The 24386-nt window shown below is 36.8% G+C and overlaps 1 protein-coding gene across 13 annotated transcripts in view; it reads left to right on the plus strand.

Moving 5' to 3' along the window:
- LDB3 (LIM domain binding 3) overlaps positions 1-22013 on the plus strand; it is a 130476-nt gene extending 108463 nt beyond the window's left edge. For 10 of the 13 annotated variants that reach the window (XM_075025547.1, XM_075025545.1, XM_075025549.1 and 7 more), the window contains 7 exons: positions 553-600; positions 3257-3384; positions 9671-9971; positions 11180-11360; positions 13559-13679; positions 15119-15234; positions 17263-22013. In XM_075025547.1, coding sequence (XP_074881648.1) covers positions 553-600; positions 3257-3384; positions 9671-9971; positions 11180-11360; positions 13559-13679; positions 15119-15234; positions 17263-17352 — 985 coding nt within the window. In that variant the 3' untranslated portion in view covers positions 17353-22013. The remainder of the gene's footprint in view (positions 1-552; positions 601-3256; positions 3385-9670; positions 9972-11179; positions 11361-13558; positions 13680-15118; positions 15235-17262) is intronic. The other 3 variants (XM_075025551.1, XM_075025556.1, XM_075025559.1) reach the window with 1 other exon arrangement.
- Positions 22014-24386: the final 2373 nt, after the last annotated feature.

Consider the following 24386-nt stretch of genomic DNA (forward strand, 5'->3'; position numbering starts at 1 on the left):
ATGTTCTGAAATGATGCTGTTTCCCCAAGAAAAAAAAATCTACCTGTTTACCTAAGACTCTGTTTAGTAAATGAACCGTAGAATAGTACTGCAAGGGAAAAGTTGAACATGATGGCTTGATGTTGTTGCTTCAACTGCTTCCAGCCTGTCCTTTCTGTGGGGTTGTGCAACTTAAGCTTATGACACAAAAAGAAACTCATACTTACTTTTCTATGTTAATAAAAATAAATGGTGAATGTCAAAGCAAACAGTCCAGTGGTTGAACTAGAATTCCACAACTAAAGAATGAGCAAAACTGGATGAGAGTGACTTATAGAGCAATATACTCAGCTGATTTATTTATGTTACCATTATTCAGGTTTCACTATGATTCCTGGCTTAAATAAGATAAGCAAAATGTAATACTGATCTTATATGATTATAAATATGTACATGTTGTTTACTTTAGCACTTAAAAGCACCTCTTACTCATAAGGAAATTCACCATAGGACAAGATATCCCAATTTTCTTGCTATATTTTTTTTTCAAATACAACTTTTGTCTCATTTTAGTTTCAACCGGCATTCTTCCACCTCCATCAGCTACCAGTCAAAGAAGAGGTATAAAAATGTTTTGCGCAGCTACTCTACCTTAAAAGCACTTAACAAACCAGTTTATTGCTGCTAGTAGGCATCTAGTGAAGTGTTAACCTAAAGATGATCTGCTTATAAATATTTACTCTTTCTTTTTCTGACAACTAATAGTTTTCAGAGCCAGTATTTAATTTGCTGCTTGTCACATGCCATTGGCTGCTACAGATCAGTTCAGTAAGGGTGCTTTCACTGCTTTTTGAGATGCCATTGCTTCCTGTTCCATTAAAGCATCTTTGTTCCTTAGGACATCTTTTTATTCTTTCTTTCTTACTTTCTTTCTTTTAATCACATGCTATTTCCTTTTCTTCAGCAGAAATTCTGATAAATCTTTTAACTTCACTAAAACCCTTAATGATGTAGTGTAACACTTTCTTTCTCTTTGATAAGCCTCTTTATCTTCCTTACTGTATTTAATATGCACTTGTGAAAGAGTTCAGTAGTTGACCTTTTTTTAATTTTGCTGTGATTTTGGTACTATGAATACATTTTTTGGTGTGTGTTGGTTTTGTTTTTTTCAACTTCATTCCTCTGAACATACAAGGAAATCTAGTGGCATGGTTTTACCATGCTATTAACTTTGGGAAACATTTGAATTTTGAATAACCATTTTTCTTCATGACAGTGTAAGTGTCACTAATGTGGCTCAGAACTTCTTTATATATTTTGTGCATTAAGAGAGCTTCAAATGAGTCTTTCTACCAATGGAACTGCACATCTGGGAGTAGACTTTCCTGAGCGTATGCCATTTTCACATTAAGGCTGTATGACACATGATTTAAACTCTTTTAATCCACATTGTAAATATTGATCACTGATCCTGTAAAGGTAAGTATGTTTTACTGGTTTTCTGTCTAGTTTACCTTGAGTAGTAGATTTTAAAACAAGGAAAAGTCTTTTGATAGTATGAGTTTAGCTAAAGGCATTTTGAAAGCTGTATGTGAAGCCAGTGTTCCTGAAGTGTACATCTTCCTGTCTGTGCTACGGTAGGAGCAATGATCCTCTGTCCCGTGACTCCGAGTACAGTGCGTTATGCACTACAGATGAGGAGGTATCAACAGGAAATAGATGGTAAGAATGGAAAGTAAAAAGTCTTACTGTGCTTAGAACAGCTTTGGCGGTTACAAAACCACAGCACAGTTAACAGAATTTACAGTGAATAGAGAGTCCTGTTTACTTGTGGTATAGTGGACCCAAATCCAGGCCTAAGCCCTGGACTAGGTACAGAAATAATTAGCTGTAGTCATTGTAGCAATAGCTATGTTTCTAGGTCTAACTAAATAGACAAAATAAATTAGCCTGAGGCAGTAATGCTATGCAAACTAGATCTATAGTATAAGCACTGTCAGAGTAGCAAAAAGCTATGTTGTGAGGATAGGTTTATTTTGCTCAACATTAAAAATCAAAAGTTTACATTTGTCAGAATGTTTTTTACCTGTACTGGAAGAAATTTGTTGAGTTTGCCATATGTAAAGTTCTCTCCAGATGGCATCTATTTCCACTGTCAAGTACAAGTCAGGATGGACCAATGGCCCGGCAAAGCTGCACACTTCTTATGCTGATAAATGTTTTCCTATAGACAAAGCCACTATGGAAAAAACTCTTAAACTATCACCACAAATGGATAGGGATCTGGTTCACACAGGTAGGGAAACTGAAGGGAAAAAGAAAGTAAAACTATGCTTTCAGGGTGAGTAAGAGTGATGGTCAATAGTGAATGGGTTATATTACTGCACATATCTCAGTATTTGTTGCTTCCCTTACTTGTACTTCTTTATTCTCTCTTGCTTGCTTTGTTTGTAATGTTCTTTTAGTGGTCTATGAAGCAAAATCACTACAGCTAGAATCATCCTAAATTATAGGCAAATAGAAGAGGCATATATTTCAATGTGTTACTGTAATCAAACTCAGAATCACCATCTGAGCCATAAAATAGAGAAAAGCTATTTCTTGTTGATGTTGGAATCCTGAGCAAATGTTTTTAATCTAGGAATGCAGAAATTGCATCATAATATTGCATATCACGTGCTTTTGGGTTAGCTGAATCTGAACATCAGAAAAATGAATGTAAATTGTGGTTTCAGTCTAAATAGGGAAAAGAGTTAGTTGCAGAAATGTTTTTTAAAGGTCACTACAGTCTTTTTGAGAAGAGTACAATGCTTATAAACAGTAGTTAGTATTTGTAGTAGTAGTAATTGTGCTGAGTCAGTATCTTTTTAAGTCAACAAGATGTCCCTCATTGATTTATCTTAGACAAGAACAGGCCTGTTTGTTTGTTTGTAGAGGGACAGAAAACCCAAACTTTGTGTGCATGTTCCTGAAGTTTGATCCCTTGTTAAACTGAGAGTTCCTTTAATAAATTTGTCATATTCCTTCAGTAAGCTATTTTCTGTGACAAGAGCAACTTGGCATTACTCAAAAATCCTTATTTGGCTAATTTTTCTTTCCAAATAATTGTCCAAGCCTTTCTTAGCAATGATAAAGACTAATGAACCTCACAGTATTCTCTCTGTAGCTCTCAAGGACAGTTCTCCTTGGAATGCTTTGGAAGCTGCCAGATCTGTTATTTCATAATCAGTAATTCTTGCTGTTTATAAAGTTGCTTATACCTTCATTTTGCTTTTAGAAACACAAGCCAGTCATATACACCAATGCCAGTTTCTGGAAGCTATGGTGAAAGTCCTGCTGCTTCTGCTACTTCAAAACAGAGAGTTGTTACTACTGCCAGCATAAAGCCCTCTGTCTACCAGCCAGGTAAGGTGACTTCAAAGTACTGAAAGGATTCAGAACAAAGTACTGAAAGGATTCAGAACAGAAATGCACCTGCACATTTCTTTTAGAAAAAGAAAATGCAAAGAATGCATATTTTGCAACAGGACACACACATATCAGGAAAGATTTATAAACGTGGAACCAAATGCTGCTATTTGCTAGTTTAGCTTCAGATTATCTGAAGATCAAGGTTTATATTGTATTTGTATTCTGCTTTGGAGTGAAAATGCGGAACAAATGGGGGAAGAAGAATAAAAGCAAGGAAAAGTCTGTAATAAAAAATGCATAGGCTGATTTTTCAAAAGAAATACACTGGGAAAATAACCCAGTGCACCCAATTAGGAGCCCAGTGACACTTCAGAATTGATAAAATAGCTTAAGAATGCACAACTCAGGAGGGAGATAAAATAAGCGAAGGTAGCTTGAGTAGGATATATTTACAAAATAGATAAGGCCATATATTGAACTTCTCAAACTCAGGCTTATATTTGAAATAAAGAATAACCTATTAAAGTACTTATAATGCTATGCTTCCATTCCCCACAGATCCAGTTACTGAAGGAATATATTTGATTATTCATTCATGTGGAAAATATGCTCCTTGATGTTATTTAAAATCCCTTTGTATTAATGTGTTACAAATGGAGTGGACTTCTAAAACTACTGTTGACCAAAATGTGAACCTTCAAAATGAAGAAATTAAATGAGGCAGCAATATAAGTCTAAATGCAGTTCTGTTTCAAATTAAGCTTGTTTTGATCTTAGTAAGAGAATTAAAAAGTTGATTTATATCTTGACAGTCAAGTAAATATGAAAAGGCCAAGAATTCTAACAGTCTTAAACTCTGTCTTCTGTAATGCTGTATCTCTGGATCTACTGAAATGAAACCAATGCAGACATTTTACTTAAACATAAAGCAGACAGACAAATGAGTTGATTGATCTTTATATTTGAGATATAAAGGTGGAAAAAGCCAGTTCAGAACTATCATGAGCTATTTAAGGGTCTCAAAGTAAATAAAGGTTTCAGCTTCTCCTCATTTGCTTTTGGTTAAGTGTATCAGCATATACCATGTTCTCACTGAAGGCAAATGTTACTATTTTTGTCTTGCAAAAGAGGGAAAGATGAAGACAGAGGATTTATTTCCGTAATGCAGAACAGAGCAAACTGTGGCAAGTCAACATATCTCCTAGATGCACTGATTGATTCTAAGCCCCATGCTCATTTGGGGGAATTATCAACTCCAGTTGTTGATATACAAACCTGCCACAGAAATACATCTGTAACTATACCCAATTAGTAGCTGTATCTGTTAAAGAAAAAGGTGGCTGTTGAATTAGACTCTGAATAAGAGGCAATGCTTTTGTTTTCTCCTGTGATGGGCATCTTCTTTTCAGTACCTTATATTGCTGGTTTTGAGCCCCATTGCCTCCCAATAAAGGCTTAAAATACACAGTATGGAAACTGTTCTGTGTCACTATGTATATAACAAACTTAACTTCAACTGTATATATTGTCTGCCTGTGTGTGGAAAATGCTTATTTTGCAGGCACTGCAAGGATATAATGTACTCTAGAGAACAAGAGAAAATTCAGAATAATATCTAATGTGATATATTACAAAGACAAAATTCAAATAGCATTAAAGTTGACAGAGGAAGAAACAGTAAGTCCCCCTGTATTGTTTAGGAGTTTGAAATATCCAATAAAGGATTCTAAAATACCTTTGTAATTGAACCCCAAAGTGACTCGGGTACAAAAGATATTATAGACAGAGATTTTATTGAAGATGTTTGGGTTTTGTTTTGGTAACTTTTTGAAGTTTTATGTATTTGATGTAGTAGCACTCCATACTGGTTTTGGAACATGAGCTGACCCTAGAGACAGTTGCAGTTGCAGTCCTGAGCAAATGGGAAATTTGTCACTTGGGAAGAAATGGAGGAAATGGCATTTCCTGTCACAGTTGGGAAAGATCAATAGTACTTCAAAACAAGACAGTTATAAAACTTCCTCACCCAACTTTGCCAATGCCTATAAATTCTGTCCTGCAGTGTAAAATGCAACCTCAATCTGAAAGGACCAGCTGTTCTCAAATTAAGACATAGGAGATCACAAGATACATCTTTTTCTTCCAGTCCAAGTGCAACCTCAGGCATTTGCAGTAACTGCACTCTCACTTTAGTAAAGAATTTCTTAGACTTCTTTTTTTGTAAATCCATTGTGTGAAAAGGCAAAAATAGTGGAGACTACTATAACGATTTGCAATGTAGAATTTAGAAGAGGAATGTCTTTATGCTAGCCGTCAGTGTTAATGGGAATGAGATAACTTGCTTCCCTTAAAAATGTGGGCCAGCAACTTCCAGATCAAAACACCCACCAACAGCCTCATATATGCAATATCCAGAAACCTGAGTCAATCACTAAGAGGGTTTACAAGACTATTTAAATCTGTCTCAGATTGAAAAAAAACAATGGGGCTAAATCTTGTTTACACTGAAACCAATCTCAAAATGAAACTGCATTGTTAAGTATCTGGCTCAGATGGGAGTAATCAATAAGTCTAACTTTAAAGTAAAGAAAGATGCTACTTTGACTAACCTACTTCCGGTGGGAATTTTCTGCTGCTAAAAATCATTGTTTTCTTCCTATAGGAGAAGCTGTGAACTCTGAAATCGTTTCCCTTCCCTGTCCCATAAATTTCATAACCTGTTTTTAAATGGAGCATAGACTTCTTTTCTGAATAAGGTCCACTAGATGGCAGAAAATACTTGTGTATTCCTTTCTTCTGGGCTTTCCCAGTCTAGAAAAGTGATTTCATATTCCAAGCAACTCAAACGCCAGTTTTATACTGCGAAGTAACATGATACCTAAAAGTAAGAAAGCAGATCTTTCCTTTTAAATCCTTAGGTCCAAACAGGACTACTCATGTATGTAAAAGTGCTCAAGTGTAAAGGCCTGATCCATTCTCTTAGAAATTGGTAGAAAATTCCCACAGATTTCAATGAACTTTTCACTGACTCCTAAGCACCTTCAATACTAAAACAGCAGGTTATGTATCGTCTTTCATTTTAAATTCTTCTGAATATAATAGTGTCTTTTTATAAAGGACTTGTTGCATTATCTGCTTTGTCTGTCATCTACTATGTACTGGAACAGTATATAGGAAAATTTGGGGCTTCAAGGATGCAGCCACTAGGTGTAGAACAAGCCAAATCAGTTGAGGTTATGAATTACATTTGTTACTGGAAAATTATTGTTAAGAATAACAATGACATGTTCTACTAACAAAGGAAAAAAAAAAGGGAAATTGTTTTCATAGTGGAAGCTAGTATGTAAGACTAACTCATTCGAGACTATATGAATCTTTACTAAATGAATCTTTGGTAACACATCTTTTTTTCTGGAGGGAAAATATCTATTGACCATAAATGAAGAGCTGATGGGTAGAATTCCAAATTCCCCAGAAGCAAGGAATAGGCTTGCTCCTATGGCTGCTAAGAGAGACCTCTTCTCCTGCTATTCTCTGAGGATAACAATAGTCCCATTCTTCGTCTCCTACTCTAAAAGAGTCTGAGGGCTGAGAAACAACGTGATAGAGGCTGGGTTAGTGAATTATTTAAAGTATTCATTTTTTAACAGTTAGGGGTCAGCTCATACAATACCGGTATTTTGAGAATCTATTCTCTGATATACGGAATCTTAGTACTTTTTACTAGCAAACAGCACCTTTTATATGCTGCATGTATGTTGGAAGACTTTGAAAGACATAAACAAGCAAGGTGAATTTGTATGGCAGTAGCTACTAAGACAAGAGTGTTGTTCATATAAGCTTAGGGATATAGCTATAAGATAATAATTCCCTCTGAATAAAAATAGCTAAAATCTCAAAGTTAGTGAAACCTTCCTAATACATTGCAATGACACTATTTTAAATCAATAGTAAGTCAAACCTGTTCATGGGGGGGGGGGGGGGGAATATGCTGTAATAAATCCAGCCTGTAAAATTAAATGCTAATGGCTGAAAAGAGAACTCAGAGCAGTTGCGAACACCCAACATTTGTCATTTGGCAATAATTCCCCTGGTATCTTCTCTCAGGAACTGGAAAAAAATTTCTGTTGCTGCTTCATTTTACTGCGGCAAGTAGAAAAGGTAGAGTAAAAAGAAATAAAAGGTAGAGAGAATGAAAGACAAAGACCCTCCCCCAGTGTTTATCCTTCAAAGGAGTCTAGATTAATCTGAACCGAGAGAAATCATATACTGTCTACATTGGTTGGAATAAACAAACTGGAAAAATAGAACACTGACATTGTGAGATTAAGGAAGAAAAAGTGAAAAACTAACAGGTTGTAAGCTGAATTTACTGAAGACAATCATAGAAAAAGACATCCTAAAAATGGTACCTGGACTGCATTTGTTGTTCACTTCTGGAACTCTGTATTTGAGTATCTGACCATTTTGTTAGGCCCTCTGTGGGATACACTGCCGTACTTTGCATGAACAGGAATTAGCTCTTGGGGGAGGGAGAATCCTTTCACAAAACTGAGTGACTAGAAGTCACCTTATTTAATTACAGAGCCTCATAGGTGGGAGCCTTTTGAACTCACCAATTAGAGATGAAATATTGCCTTCTAATTTTGTCTAGCTTAATACCATAATACATAAATAGCAACAGCCTCAGGATTTAAAGAGATTGCATATAAACTCTCTGTTCTGAAATCTTTAAACACTGTTTACCACTTCCCAGTAAAAAAAAAAAAAAAAAAAAGAAGCCTCAAGCTAAGGTGGGATACAGCTTTATGAAGCAGAAACGTTGTTGATGCTCTAGCATATGAAAGTTTTATCAAGAAGATGCATTAGATTCAACTCTGAACTCAAGAAAATCAGAGATTGCTAGGGTGATCACAGTGGATTGATATATATGCAATTTAAGCACCTGCAATTGCCAGCAATCAGTGTATGTTATTCTATGTGGCAGGGTGTGGTCTAAGGGAAGAATGTTATGTAGAACATAATCTTCACTTAATTATCCAGAAAGATCCATGTTACATTCGGACCCTCTTCTTGGTTGAAATACCTTTCTACCTGCAAGCCCCTTAAAACTGTAAATGTCACTGGGATCTACTACACGGAGTGTTTGCCTAGATGGCAGAACTCACTTCTCTTCCCAAATCTGTGCTCTCTCATTTGGGCAAAACTCTCCAAGCTTCTGTTCCTCCTCACACAAACCAACAATCACTCTGTTTTCCTTGCAAAGGAAAAACTGCTTTTAGTGCTCCTGTACTTGGCGAAGTGAGGCAGTTTCTTGGGCAGTGACTTCAGTCCTACACAATGCAAGATCTGATGTTTTGAAAAGAGCAGGGCAATGGGAAAACTTGTTGGTATGTGCATGCTCTAGCTTCTGCTTATTTTTATGTGATAAAGCTCCACCCAAGATTAGAGCCTGGTGCACACAAACACAGAGGCAGTCTGCACTGAAGATCTTATGTGATAGTCAAAAGGGTGAAAGAAAGAAAGTATAATATTTCTGTTTTATACATGGGAACTAAGGCACAGAGATACTACACTTTGCTCGAAGTTATACAGGAAGTCTGTGGCAGAGCCAAGAACTGAACTGAGATCAGTCATAACCGCAAGCCTGGCCTTCCTCTAAGTGCTGTTGGCTTTGTCTTGCTGGTCATGTGAGCTGAACTGGCTCCCTCAATATCGCTTCCAGTGCTCTCTATCCCTGTGTTCCCTGTGTGAGCCTGTTTTTCTTCAGAAACCTAGAAGTAAAACCTCCAAATTACAGATAAAGTGACATCTGTGGAAAACGCTGAATTTTAGTTAATATAATGGAATCAAAATTTAAGCATAACTTATTGAAATTATGGGGAATTCCATCTAAAACTTTGTTACACCATCTGGCCTTTCTATTTTTAACCTGTCTTAAACAGGTTATATGGCAGTCTTTGAAATTATCATAGAATTGTCATATCCATTCCCACTAGAAAATGAAGAGATGCCCTTGAAAATGGTCTCCATAAAATCTGTAAAAGCCAGCAGGCAATGACTTTTGTAATGCACGTGGACTAGAAGTCAGTGATTGTGCTGATATCCTTGGCTTCAGTCCAGAATTAATGAGCAATAATGGGACAGGCCATAATTGTCATCTGAAGCTTTTATTTTTTTGTGTGTGTCATGGAGGACCCTTTAGTAAGTGTTGCGGTTTTGCCATCAGAAGAAAAGACTTTAAAATACTTTTTGGTTTCTTTTGGAATACTTAAAACAGCACCAGCACCAGTTCATTCCTACACCCCTGCCAACGCTGAGCCTGCAAGTCGCCCTCCCTGGGTAACAGATGAAGCCTTTTCCCAGAAATTTGCACCTGGAAAAACCACCACCACTGTCACAAAGCACATCCTACCAAGGGGTGCTCCAGTACCATCTCCTGCCTCAACTTCGGCTTATCCATCTCCAGTTTCAACTTCTTCCCAGGCTCCTGCAATAGCCCGGGGAACAGTTCAAAGGGCTGAGCGTTTTCCAGCCAGCAGCCGAACGCCTCTCTGTGGGCACTGTAACAGCATAATTCGGTAAGGTCATGAGGTTTTGAAGAGGGATGAAGCAGAAAAAAATTATCAGAGACTGGTTATTGTACATTAATATACAGTACCAGAGCCTAAGACTCAGTTAAATTACCCAGCAGAGATGTCTGTTGTCTGCTTCATTAATTTAACATTTCCAGAGCTCATTTTGCTATTGTGTGGTTCCCTTTTTATCACTGCAAAGTTATACATGCTAATTGTTTGTTTCTTGGATGCTGTGGCAAATCACTCTTTGTTTTTTAAACAAGTTTCTGGTCCTAAGGTACCCTTGAAGGAGGTACATACAACTTCATTGGCGGGGGGGAGGAAGGGGGTAGATTATGGAGAGAAAAGGAACGAGACATCATTTTGGAACAGCAGCCAAATGTAATTGTTGCTTTTGTGTCTGGAGAAAGATAATGCCTACACTCTATTACCAGTGATTCATAGCATGCCTCTCCCTTCTCCTCTCCCAGTTCATTCTGCTGGACCAGTGCCCATTGTTACCCTGTGGACTGCTAACCAACTTTAAGTAATCCATGTTTAATGACAGTCTCCTCCGCTAAAAGGAGCTAGTTTGGTGATGTGGAACTGCGGATTATTGCCCTTCATATATTCTGAAATGGAAAGACTCCAGTAATAATCACTATATCTAATTACAATCGAGAGTAAATCACCAAAATGAATGTAATGTGTCTTCCGTACAACAGCAAGTTGTCATCTGATAGTCCGACATTTCTAGAACATGCTGCATGCAGTGCTCTCTCAGATGAAAAGAAGGCAGGAGACTTTAGGAGCTACCGTGAGGTGTCTGTGTGTAGGTTTGAAAATTCACCTGCTTTTTGTGCTTTCAAATAGTAGCATTATCTTCTGTTTTACAACCCTTGGCCTTTTCCTGTTGTTTTTGCAGCTGTTTACAAAGACCACTTATAGCTACACAGACATGAAAATGATGATTTTTCCAACAGTTGTCTGTAAATCCAATGTATATGACTAAACAGTAATGAAATATTTTAACCAATCGGCGAAGTGTTTGAGTAATGATCTTGAAAAAGACCATTTCTGTTCAGGCTTCTGGATCTTATTTTAATATGCACCTTCATGATTCAAGTAGAATGCTTGTTATACATGTATGCGGTATCTAACAAAGTGGGTTTGTAATGAAGGGTCGTTCAATCTTTTTGCAATACAAATAAGATAATTACAATTGTTTACAGGGGTCCTTTCCTGGTAGCCATGGGTCGCTCTTGGCACCCAGAAGAATTCAATTGTGCTTACTGCAAGACATCCTTGGCTGATATGTGCTTTGTGGAAGAGCAGAATAGTGTGTACTGTGAGCGCTGTTATGAACAGTTCTTTGCACCAACCTGTGCCAGATGCCACACTAAGATTATGGGGGTAAGAGAACAAGCTTAACCCTTTCTCCAACTGTGTGGTTCACTGAAATAGTGAAATAGTTCAGACTGTAAGCAATGAATGTAGATAGTTAATTATTTCCCCCTTTTTAATAATAATTTACCAGCCTGTTGATTATTCAGAATGAGAAACATATGATTTTATAATAATTTTTATCTATCTGAAATCTTGGATATTTCTGTACCTTATTCAACTCATAGACAGAATATGTACTTTCTGGATAGTTCTTTGCTATCCAATACACACTATGTTACTTCTATCTATCTTTTCCTTATATTTATAGTAAAAGACTTGAACTGGGTTTTTTTTTCTTATACAGCACTTAGTCTAAATTTCAATGGAGAAGTCAGTGATCTCAGGAAGAGACCCATCGTTCTTGCTGCACCTCACTGGTAGCTAGCAACACAGCTGCCAAGAGGAATTCTGCTGACTTCTTATAGTTAAGAAAATACAGAATAAATAAAGATCTGAATTCCAGAAAGCCAAAAATAGATGTCACTTTTGTCTTAATGTACTCATGCTTAGGTACAAGTAAATTTGCTTTACATATACCTTAGATGGTGATGAGTTTGGAATATCATAAGATAATTTTAGCAGTGTATTTCTGCATGCAGTTATAGTGAATATATGACATCCTCTTAAATGAGGAAGCAAGGAGTACCACACTGGTTTTTTCACTGCTTAGCTGTCACCTTTTGACATCTCTCTAAATGTTGGCATTGACAGACTAGATCTTTTTCTCTGCAATTGCCAATTAGGGATGGCAGTATCAGACATCTATGGTGAAGCTCTGGCTCCAACCAAGTCTTGTTTGCTACTGCAGCAGTAGGAGTAATTTTACAGCAGAGTACTGACTTAACTTACCTAATTAATGCTGCTACAAATCAGTTCCCCATTATGGATTTTCATCAGGAAAATAGCAAAGATGCCAGCTGCCTCTATTTATATTAATAAGATTTCTCAATCTGTTTCTTGCTTCTTAACTCAGTGAGGTTCATAAATGGATCCAAACCTATTTATCAGTGATAGTTTTGCAAACAGTAACAGAAGTTAATGAATCTCAAATGGTGATTCTCTAATGAGATATATGGCAAACATAAATTAGACTATTTTGTCTGTTCACTGGATTGAAAGCATGGAAGAGGACTTCAATCCCTTCTGTCATAGTCAATAGAGATTAAAAATAATCTTTAAAAGAGAATCAGAGTCTATGTATATAATTGGAAGTAATATAAAATAGGATCTAGATTCTCAACTGGTGTAAATCAATGCTGTTTCACTGAAGTTAACAAACTTAATTTACATCAGTTAAGCATCTGGCCCTTTGAAATCTGGACCGTTTGACAGAGATACACTGTCAAACATCGTCTTGGGCACAAATAAGATTGACAAATTAGCAGGTAACCATGCATCAGAGCTCAGTACAGCAGCTTTTGGACTTGGAGGACTTCTGTATGACAAGATAAGAATGAAGCAGTAATAGAGATGGCTTCATACTGGATAGAAGAAAGAAGCTGATAAAATCTGGATACTCAGTTCAAGAGAATATCAGTTGCACAGAATTTGTTTGTGATGAACACATGGCCTAGGAACAGACACGCAGACTCATTTTCACTAATCACATAAGTTAAAAATCTAAGAAACTTTTTCTTTTTAAAATTTTTTTAGATTTTCACAGTAGTTTGTGAAGCATTCTTGTGAGAAGCTTAAAGGAATTGGTACATAATCTAAGTTGTTTTGAAACATCATACTTAAATCACTTATCACCTGCATGCATTTCTTGGTCTTAGAGAGAAAATTACTCTTTAAAATTTATTTAACAAATCACACTCTTGCATTGAAGAGTTCATACTAGTTGTTTCAAAACAAAAGAGAAAATAATCAGAATCTTTGGGCAGAATCTCTTCTGCAACAGCAACTGGGCATGTTGATACAAACAGCTGGCTGAACTATGTTGTTTCATTTTGGCAAATACATTGCTCTAGAAAGTCTGCAGTCCTATTTCCTCTTTCTTTCCAAATGAGCCCAGTTTCTGTCATACTTCTTTCTTTTGAGGAGGGGAATTGGCTGATACAGAAGGGAAAGATTTAGAGCATCTCTGCCTTGTGTTTGTTTTCCAGTAGGTGGTTGCAGGGCATGCTATTCTGCTGGAGATTTTTGTTTGTTTGTTTGTTTTACAGGAAGTGATGCATGCCCTAAGACAGACTTGGCACACAAGTTGCTTTGTCTGTGCTGCTTGTAAGAAGCCTTTTGGGAATAGCCTCTTTCACATGGAGGATGGGGAACCTTACTGTGAGAAAGGTATGGCAAACTGGACAGTTCTGCTCAGTAATCACGTGCTTCATGTTGTATGGAAGCAATGTAAGAATAAAGCAGCTGATGAACAAAATAAAATCATCAAGTAACCCATCCAGCAGAGATTTCGTTTGCATGTTTCGCGTATACAAGTGTTTCCCTCTCTGTGTTTTTCTCCACTTTATATGATAGACTGGCAGAGCACTGGTCTTTTGCCTCTATGTCCCAGAATGCCTTACCTCATTTCTCTCCCTTAGATATTTACCTTCCATTTCTCTCCCTACGCTTTTTTCCCTGTCCCCCTACGTTTCCTGGTAGATTCTGCTCACTAGAAATCTACAAGTTATGGGGTGAAAAATTCTTCTTTTAGGGTTCTGGTAGCACTTCTATACTATATGTGTGGGTTGCTGCCCACATTCTCTCTAATAAGTTGCTTGAATCTCTGATACAGCTACCTCACCCTAAAACTGATCAACCAACATATATGAAAAGACAGCTCTGCTCAGATATGCAACACGCAGTAGTCCAGATTTTGTTTTCTGAGTGCTGCAACAAATGAACTGCTTCTTGCCAAATAAGAGAGGAGAAGGCCACATTTTCCCAAACTATGGAAAGGGTAATATGGTTTAATGAATGGTGCTTGCCATTCAAATGAGTTGCCTGACATGGTCAGGAAGCAGGTTAAGGTTTAAGTGGTATTCTCTCTGTAAGCCCTGCCTTGTCCGTTTAATGACCTTCTGGCATACTTCTCTTTGGACATTCCTTCCTTATGGTTGCACAGATCAAATTTTACAGATCAGAGTAACTCTTAGTGAAGAATGAAAACCATACAGCATGACTGACTTGGCACCTACCCTTCAAAATCAGAGGTTCTGCCATAACCTCTAATGACTCTCACAAATTCCATATACCTTTAGAATTTCTGTTAATCTTCTTCAATGTCAAGTCTTTCCAAATCGCACTTGCTATTCAAAGTAAAGATGTATTAACCAGCCAGTATGGGGTTTCCATAATATTCTCTCTTAATGCGGAGAGAACATAAATCCAGTCATGGAAACTTAAACTATGCTTCTATATCACCCTTAAGGTAACACTCACTGGGCATTACATTGTGTTTTGTATGACCATATTTGTCCTAACGAATAGCTTCCACATACATTAAAGCTAATTCAATACTGATGTGAGAAACATAACTTGAAATTTCATGAATTTTTTGTTTGTTTTCTATGTTTGTGATGACAACTGTCATGCTGACGTGGGGGTTTGCACTGAGTTTGTATTTAAATAAAGAAAAGAAGCAAACTTCAGAGTGTTTCAGTGAATGTAGTAGGAAACTGAGCAAAAACAATCAGAAAAATTCATCCTCTGGAAACTTTCTATTTGTCTGTGATTTAATGCAATTACATTAAGAGTTTGTTCTAAGTTTGTTTTTTGTTTTATTTTAGATTATATTGCTTTGTTCAGCACAAAATGCCATGGCTGTGATTTTCCTGTTGAAGCTGGAGATAAATTCATTGAAGCTCTCGGACACACTTGGCATGATACCTGCTTCATTTGTGCTGTAGGTTCTATACCAAATACTATCTATCTCATTTCTTCATACTCATAAATTGTGAAGTAACATCTGAAGACCTGAAAGCAGGAATGATTAACATATGCCTAAGGATGCAGAGGCATTCAATTTAATTTTTCACTTGCCGATGGAGAAGGATGCGAGTCATTTCTCTTCTCCTCCATAAACTTTTACTAGAATTATTAAATTTCACCATCACAAGTGCTTTCTAATAAAACATCCAGTTTTAGAGAGTATGTACAGTAATACATACCACTATTGCTGTTATTCTTTCCAATGTTTACCAAATAAAGATAAAGCAGGATTTAAAATAAATTAACACCATACTGAACAATATAGCCATAATCTTACTTACAAAGCAGTGCAGTTTGTATTTCCATGCAGAATATTTGTTGAAACTTGCAAAAAGGAGTCCGTTTAGAGAGAATGAATAGTAATTAGCATAGAAGTTGGTCAAACTCATCAATCTGTGGTGTGCGTACAGCTATATAGCATGACCATATTCCCACACTCTGCACACGAAGTAGTAAAATCCATATGATAAACAGTACTTTTCATATGGTTCTAATACAGCTGTGCTGCTCTACAACATATTATTCCTAAGGTAATAATATCTAGAACCTCTAATTAGCTAAAAATAGTATGTTGGCCACACCAGAAAAGACAGTGACAATTTCTAATGTTTGTTGAACTCTAAAATTTAGGTTGAAGAGTAGAAAGTATATAGATGTTTATAAATATCTAAAGCTAAACTAGCTACTGGTCTTTCAAGGGTACATGGAAGTGAGTGTCACAAAAGTGTCCTGTGAAGATTGAAGTCTTTTTTAAATTCTAACATAGAAAGGAATACTAAGACAGTGAATTTCCTTCACAAACTATTGCTTATAAAAGATACTTTCTCTGAATATTTTGTGTTCTTTTTTGCTTGTTCATTTAACTGCATTCTTACGTATTTATTTAAATTAGCAACCCAATTTTCTATGGAGGTGATAGTTTTGTTAATGCAGTTCTCACAGCATTTTTTTGTAGGAGCTAACTTTATTTCTTTCAGTAGGTTAGGTCAAATGCAAATAAACACATGACTTTTAATTTCTAATACACTGTCCTCATATGCTTTCATGTGATTTTCCTTCCACTTGCACTAGCACATCACTGATGTTATCACTCACTGGTCTTAAGCCTGCCATAAGCATTAGGGACAACATTTATTCTTATTCCTAGATTCTGATGTGTTGACTTCCTTAAGTGGTTCTAGTCAACTCTGACCTTGCAAGTGGTGTTGCACTACCCTGTATAGATACCTGCACAATTCCAGGGCAGTTTAAGCTGATCTAAACCTGGGCTGCCCTGCCTCGGCTATGCATTCTCACATGCTTTGTTATGTCAACACTGGCACTTATGCAGCCCGGCAGAGAACTCTATGGGTTGAAAAATAACCTGGTAAGAATAAGTAATTAGTTTTCAATGATACCAGCTGTCTGAATAACTCACTCCTTGGTTGCATAAGCACCTGTACCAAGACAAAGTAATAACAGGAATGAGTATCTAATGGTACCATGGAAGGATGGTACCCTTGGGACCATGGCACCTAACCAGAGCTTTTGTAAAATCATACATTAAAGGATCAGAATCTAGGTCTTAAAGTCTGAGCTAGCTGCATGTACTCGAGTGTGCCATTATCCTTTGATGGTCTACACAAGCACTGCTGGGACATGCAGAAGTTGCCTAGGGGATTGTGTACCCAGACTTCATTTTAATGGAAACTAGTGAACTTAGTGGGTAGTGGTAGCAGGAAAGTACAGAGAGGAGACCTGATGCAAACCAGAGCCTAACCTCAACATGGAGTAGGAAAACTACCAAGACATGCACTTTGATCCAGGAAATCAGATGCACTTCTGCCAAAGACATGTGTGGGCAGAAGAGAAATACAGTTGAAATTGATAATCATGTCTTTCTCTCTCTTTCTATTTTTTTTTTAAAATGATTCCTGATTGTATTTATTATTATTAATTCTAGGTATGCCATGTGAATTTGGAAGGTCAGCCATTCTACTCCAAGAAGGATAAGCCACTGTGCAAGAAGCATGCCCATGCCATCAATGTTTAAAAGAAGAGTTGGTAGTCAGTAATGCTGGGGAAAAACAGATGACTAACTGGGCAATCATAAAGTTGATAACCATGGCTAGCATTTCACTTGGTAAAAGCTAGGAAGTTGATACTTCTGAATTTTAACTTTAACCTCTTTTGTACATGCAGAACATGCTTTGCAAGGTTCATACAAAAACCTACTGGATGAACAGTAAAAACAAATGAACTAGTCCATTATTAGAGTAACAGTTGAGGGAAATATTGAAATTAACTAAAAACTGTAATATAAAAAGTAATGCGCAAATACCATTTCAAACGAACTACCCACAGCAGTTTTACTGCTTAGACCACACACTAGTGTTTAAGAACAACTGGAAAAGTCCTTTTTGTAATAAGTCGTTTTCTTTCATAACAAGAATGAGTAAGTGCCACATGTACAATAATCTGTAGAACCAAAGGCCATAGCTTTCAAAGGGAAATAAATAGATTAGGGTTTCCTCTATGAAAAGTGAGTGCTATTCCATTATGTTGTGGTGCTACCTCACAGCATCAAATATTTTAGATTCTTTCCAAATAAGAAGTCTGCCTTGAATCCATATGTAGCTGGGAAGCCTAGGAGACAATCCATAACTTAGTTTGAAAATAAAATGGAAACAGTATAACACCTTCCATAACCCAGTAAGATCGAGAAAAGCATGTTGGGTCAACTTTGCTAGTGCACTTGGCTTATACATGCACAGTAGATGAGTTCACTTTCAAATTGTAATGGAAAAAGACAACTGGCTTTCTCCAAATTGCTCTTACACTGAACAGAATGGAACTGGCTAGAAAGGCCAGCTTTTTATCCGAAGCCGGTTTTCCTTTCCTCTTGTGGAAAAAAATACTCAAAGTTGCTTTGGTTTCTAAGTCCCATTGATATCAGTGGGAGGTAGGAATCCACATCTGGACCTTCACATTGGTGAACACAGAAGACATGCATGCAATCTAGCACAGCTAGAAGTGGGAGATAGCTTGCAAAAGTTCCCTACTCTGTGCCACATAGTTAGGAAAAGAGCATCTTTTTTTTTTCTATAGTAAATAAACATTGATTAAAAATTCATAAGGCAGCATAACACCACAGGCTCATACTCTTTATTACTTTTGTTTGTTTAAGCGCAACACATCCTGAATTATATTAGTATTTGCCATTGTAAAACAGTAGATAGGCTCCAACAATTAGGCTAACCATACAGTCATCTTTTCTAATATTTTAAGAATGACTTTCATGTTGTTCAAACAGTTATTTATAAAACTTTTTTTTTTTGCAAAAGAGCAATACTTGTGGTACTGATAATACTTTTGAATTTTTAATTTTAAATATCAATGACTTTTGTATTGGAGACAGCAGTTCTGTCTGATTGATAGAAAATAAGAGTTAAAATGGAATGTCTGATCACTATTCAAGTTTTACTAATTTTTTAAAGTGAGAATTATGATGTGTGTGTTGACAGCTTGCAGTACTGACAGTTTTGAATTAGTATTTCTGAGGCCGAGGATGCATTCTGTGGGCCACATTCTGGTGCCATCTGCACCCTATTTTACGTTGTGTTTTGAGTAACAAGAAATTACATAGCATTGTCTGCCTTGTCCCTCCTATGGGTAATGCCCGTTTTAAGAAAATTGGTGTGTCTTTTCAGGGATGAAAAACTATCCAAGCTTGGGGAATGAATAAAAGAAATTTGGTGTTCTAATATGAGAGTTAAGTTAGCTGCAGGCAGTCCGCATCTTGGACAAAAATAACAACCTGAACTGCCTGTGGCAGTTTTGACATGTATGACCTGTATTTATTGAGTAGGTATCTTAGTTCTCACTGATCTTAGCAGTGGTCTGATCTGAGTGCTACAGGGTCAGATTTTTGTATGCATGAATTATTCTAAAACACTAGTACATCATATGCAAAGCCTTTTTTTTCTATAGCAAACAAATTTTCTGTTTTCAGTTGGTGCTGGGCTGGTGTGAATATGGTTCCATTGATTACAAAATCCAAAGATCTGGCTCATAATATTCTCTAGAAGAATAAATTGTAATCATGGAAGTTAAGTATTTTTTCACTCATATGACTTCATTAAATGCCTTTTCATAACAGTGAGACAATTCTAGATTTCCTTTTAATTTTTGAATGTCATTCAACAAAATGGTGTTTATTATTCTCTGTTATTTAAGAGAATTGATATCAGAATATTATATACTAAGACTGCATTGAAGATATTCTTTAGGCAGATTTCTGTGTTACCCACTGACTGGGACTAGCCTCTTATTGTCAACATCAAAACAAGGAGTCAGACTCCTTGGGAGGACACAAAATGCTAGGGCTTGTGATGCCTCAGGAGAATTTCATGAGGTCCTTCACCTCTAATCTGCATGTGCGTATATGCGTTTGTGCGTCTCTCTCTATCTCCACCCTCCCCCTCGATGTCCCTAAAAGCTCCCTTTTCATGGGCAGTGTGAAGGATAAAGCATTTTAGGAGACGGCCAGAGATGGAGGGCTGCAGCTTAGGCAGGCATATGGTCTGTGAGGAGGTGGTGGTAGGCGGCGCGGCTGTGGCTGTCTCTTCCTCATGTTCACAGGGGAGCCCAGATTGCTGGCTGAAGTGGCCCAGGCCAGCCTGCGAGTTGCTGGGGCGGACAGGGCTGTGGGACACCGGGGTCTCGGTGTGCACAGGGGAAGGGATGCTTGGCTCAGAGAAGGGAGAGCACCTGCGGCAGCCAGCCAGCTCTGGGGGGCCTCTGGTTGAGTGTGAAAAGGTGAGGCTTTGAGAAGACGGGAAGCCCTTGCTGAAGCTGGGGTTGGAGGAGGGGGAATAGCTGGGTAAGGCTAGTTTCACTAAATTGACATGTTAGATAGTTGTGGTGGGGCAGAGGGGGGAAGGGGGGATTAGCCAGGATGACTCACTACAGTCAGGGAAAGGGCTTGAAGCAAGAAATTAGGGTACAAGTAGCTCACAATAGTCCAGAGAGATAGTATAAATATGTATAGAAGGGGTGAGCAAGGGGTATACAGGATCCAATCTAGTAAATTTGAAGTCGGTACTGCAGGAAGGTGAATGCAATGTATGTAAGCACAGCTGAGCTAGCTTGCGGAGTTGCAACAGTGAAAACACAGCAGCACAAACTTCAGTGGAGGCCGTACTAGCTTGAGAGAGTCCTGAAAAATTTCCTTTTCAGTGGGAGCCGTACTAACTTGAGAGAGTCCTGAAAATTTCCTTGGGCAGATAACCTGCACTATAACACATGCCCTGACTCCAGCTGGTGTCTGAGCAAGTGAGATTAAAGCTAGTTTACATATCACTATATGAGGTACAGTGATATCTCTGAATGAAGAACAGAGATACCCTGAGGATTATCATGTAATAAATTTCCTGTTTTGACTTGTGCTGCTTCATAATGTGGTCCAAAAATAGGGAATCCACTTACCCACCCTTGATATCTATATTAAGATATAATTTTTGCACATATCTGAACCAGAAATTTGTGAAGAATAATGTAGTATTTTAACTTTCACAGGGGTAGAATACCACATAACTGCTGATACTCTTCTGCCACACATCACCTTTGTGATATGGAGGGGGAAAAGATGCACAGGTATATATATAGATATATATAAAAACTCAGAATAGGGCCTTTCAACTATCACTGAACATAAACGCTGTACAAAAATATGCAAGATGAATAATGTGTACTTGTTTATGTTTTATGTCTTGTAATAGATGCCTGGGACAAGTCCTAAGTTCTTCTAAATATTTGTTTTCATTCTAATTAATGTGGGTTTTACATAATAAAACAAAGATACTGTACCTCAGAATGACCAAATTAAAAGACCAGTCTTTTTTCTAATTAAAAAGTGTTCAATAACTTTTCAGTCAAAGGTTTCAAAAATTATCTTAATGCTTTTTCTCTTTTTCTGTTCTTTTTGTAGAACAGGGAAAATTTAATGTTTCCAAAGAAGACTGCTTTCATTATCTAGAAAAAAAACCCACTCTTAGGACTTTTTTTTTAGAAGTTAGTTTCTACTATATTGGATTTACACATTACACATTTCTAAAATCAATTCAGAACAAGGAAAATATTTTACTTTGGTCCTTCAGTGGTCAGTACTTTGGGTGAAATGTTTTGTTAAAGATTATTTGTATTTATGTTTAATAATGTGAATGTCCACAGCACTGAACACACTCATCACTAATGCTGGGCATGCTAATGTTTATTTGCAATACTTGTCTCCTGGTAGTAGATATTAATTTGTTTAGTATTTATAAACAGCAGAATTTGAAACTGAGTGTTTTCTTGCCTGCAGTGATCATATTAGAAGTCTAGGTTTTATCATATATTGACAGGTTGACTTGAGGCCACAAGTGCCCTTGCTTTTTTCCTAAGTTCTTAGTTATTTCAGAAACAGAATGTAGTGTGATTTATGAGGTGTGAGTAACTACCTTGCATGGATTATCTGTGCCAACATGAATAAAACAGTATAGTAATAAAAGCAATGTGCAAATACAGTTAAAGCTTTATGATTTGGGCATATTTATTAACATGACATCTAAACAGCTGACAGCTTTCAGCCATGTAATACTGATAAGAAAGCATACACAAACTTGTACTCTCTACTTCAGACCTGAAAATAAAAATTAAAAGCATTGGTTTCAACTTTATTGTATATCAATCTTGAAAGTTTTATTAACCAAATAATGCTGTTTTGAACAAACAAATGTTAGCAAGCTTAAAAGATGTAGTGTACTAACAGTACATGTTGTAACTTAGCAAGACTTGTATAGTCACAGACCTTATTGTGTCAACAAGTACTGTTTATAGTAACTTTATAAGGAATGGGTAAATTCTGTCTTAGGTTACATCGATGCATCTGAGAACAAAGTTTACATAAGTTCAGGCGGTGTTCCTCCATTTCTTAGCAGAAGTGACTTTAAATAATATACAAAATGTTTTAAACGTCCTCATTGAGCTCTAGTGCCAAGAAATACTTCCAAATGAAAGGTATCTTCATATAACAATGTGGTTTATAGAAGTAGCCATTTTGTGCATTCCTAATGTGCACCCCTCAGGAATGCAGGAATTTTAAAGATACAACTAATTATGTTAAACCTAATTAAGAAGTTAGATGATAAATGGACAGACTTGGCTTTAGATGGCATTACAAAGTACAGCATCAGGAATCACAACTTTGTGCACTTTGATTTTATTTACAGCCCTAATTTCTGTTTACAATGTGCATAAGGAAAAAACACTTCAAAAGAATGAACAGAACATAAGCAATTTTCTGTCAGTTCAAAATTGCTGTTTTTCAGATTGTCTGTTCTGACCTTTAACCTTTGCACAAGACAGTGGTTCCTAAACTGTGCACTGTGATCCCTGGAGAGTTCAGCTGTTGGAAGGGGAAGCAATAAAGGCACAAGCATAGCACTGTGCCAGCTAATAGGGTGCAAAAAGTGAACAGAGCAAAGTTCGTTAGAAAAGGGCATGGTGTAAGATATCTTGACAAGTGTTGCATTAAGAGATTCTTAATAGAAGAGAGGCTATGATTTGCTCTGAAGAAAATGGTGATTTCAAAACTCTAGGCTTTGGTATCATCATCCGTTCCCCCCCCTCCCCCCCAATCATGAATCTTAAATTCAGCCAGTTTCTGTTGATTAAGAAACTAAGGAATGTGTGAATAAGATTGCTGAAACCATTATTGAATACACAATGAAATGCTTTGTTCTCCCAGCCAAATCAGAGAATTATGGATGAGATTCAGATTATATTCAGGCATAAATTCTCTGCTGTATGCCTATAAAACATGCCCTTGGATAGCTGTTAAAAATACAGTTCCTCCTCCTCTTAGGAAGATTACATCAAAGGAAAACAGTAACAAACGTGTGTTGTACTAATAAGGACTGTCAGACTGAGTCACAAAACTTTTCTGTGTAGTAAGGACAAGCAGAATGAATTTTTTTTGAACGAAGCTAAACTTTTGAACAAAACATGTTTTTTCCTTTAAAAGTTTCCAGATTTAAACTGTTAGGGAATAATAAATCAGTATGCATAAAGTATCATTAATAGATCTGCCTCCACTACAAAAGTATTTTCTAATCTTACTACTTTAGAATTAAGATTGTTTTCATTAATGACAAAAGTGTTATGAAAATTCTTTTGCTTCTGCTTAGTTTTACTATGCATAGTGTTACAGAAAAAGAGTTGAGGCCTTTCTGAAACTGAATTAATGATTTATTTTTCTTTTAATAAGAAGATATAGATAAAAATACAACTTTCAATTGAATAAAAGTGATGGTCCTTCCAGTGCTTGTGGAATGAATACTGCATGCTACAAGAAAGCTAGGAAACTTGCTGTTCTTCTAGAATGTTTTATTCTTACTGTGCATAAAAGAGGATGGTTTGGATTTTTAGGAAGCTTAATGAATATCTATAGCCATAACCAAGGATCTCATTTCAGAACAAAAGAGTGATTTACAGGATTTTAATTAATTTAAGATCTAATCGTATGTAGACTGGAAAATTATGTTGGGATCAAGGTTTAGTTTGATTTAAAGGAGACTTCATGTTGATGAATGCAAGCATTCCTATATGCATGTATGGAACATGTATGTGGATTAAAACACTCAGAACTGGGGCTCTGATTTCCTTTAAGTGGATATGTTTCATACCTGCAGTATTTGAGCCTAGATTGTTGTTATATAGTTCATTTACTATACATAGCATAATAATAATGCATTAAACTGAGCACACCTAGAGACCTAGTTTTTGTTGTCAGTTAGGCATTTGTGCTTTATGAGGTAAGATCCCTAGACTTATGATAGCATAGGAGATGTGGGAGCAGAAAGAAGGGCACACTTTTTAAAATTTGGCTTCATATAAAAAAAATGAATTCAGGAATAAAAATTTTATTTTTGCATTATAAACAAAGACCAAATATATTCTTTCACAACCAAATGTTTTTCTGCAGTACCCAATGCCACTGGTAGGCCTGCATGTTCCCTGAACCATTTTCTTTTTCTTCCTGGAAAT

This window comes from Buteo buteo, chromosome 4 (genome assembly GCF_964188355.1).
Source record: "Buteo buteo chromosome 4, bButBut1.hap1.1, whole genome shotgun sequence".
In the NCBI taxonomy this organism is placed as follows: domain Eukaryota; kingdom Metazoa; phylum Chordata; class Aves; order Accipitriformes; family Accipitridae; genus Buteo; species Buteo buteo.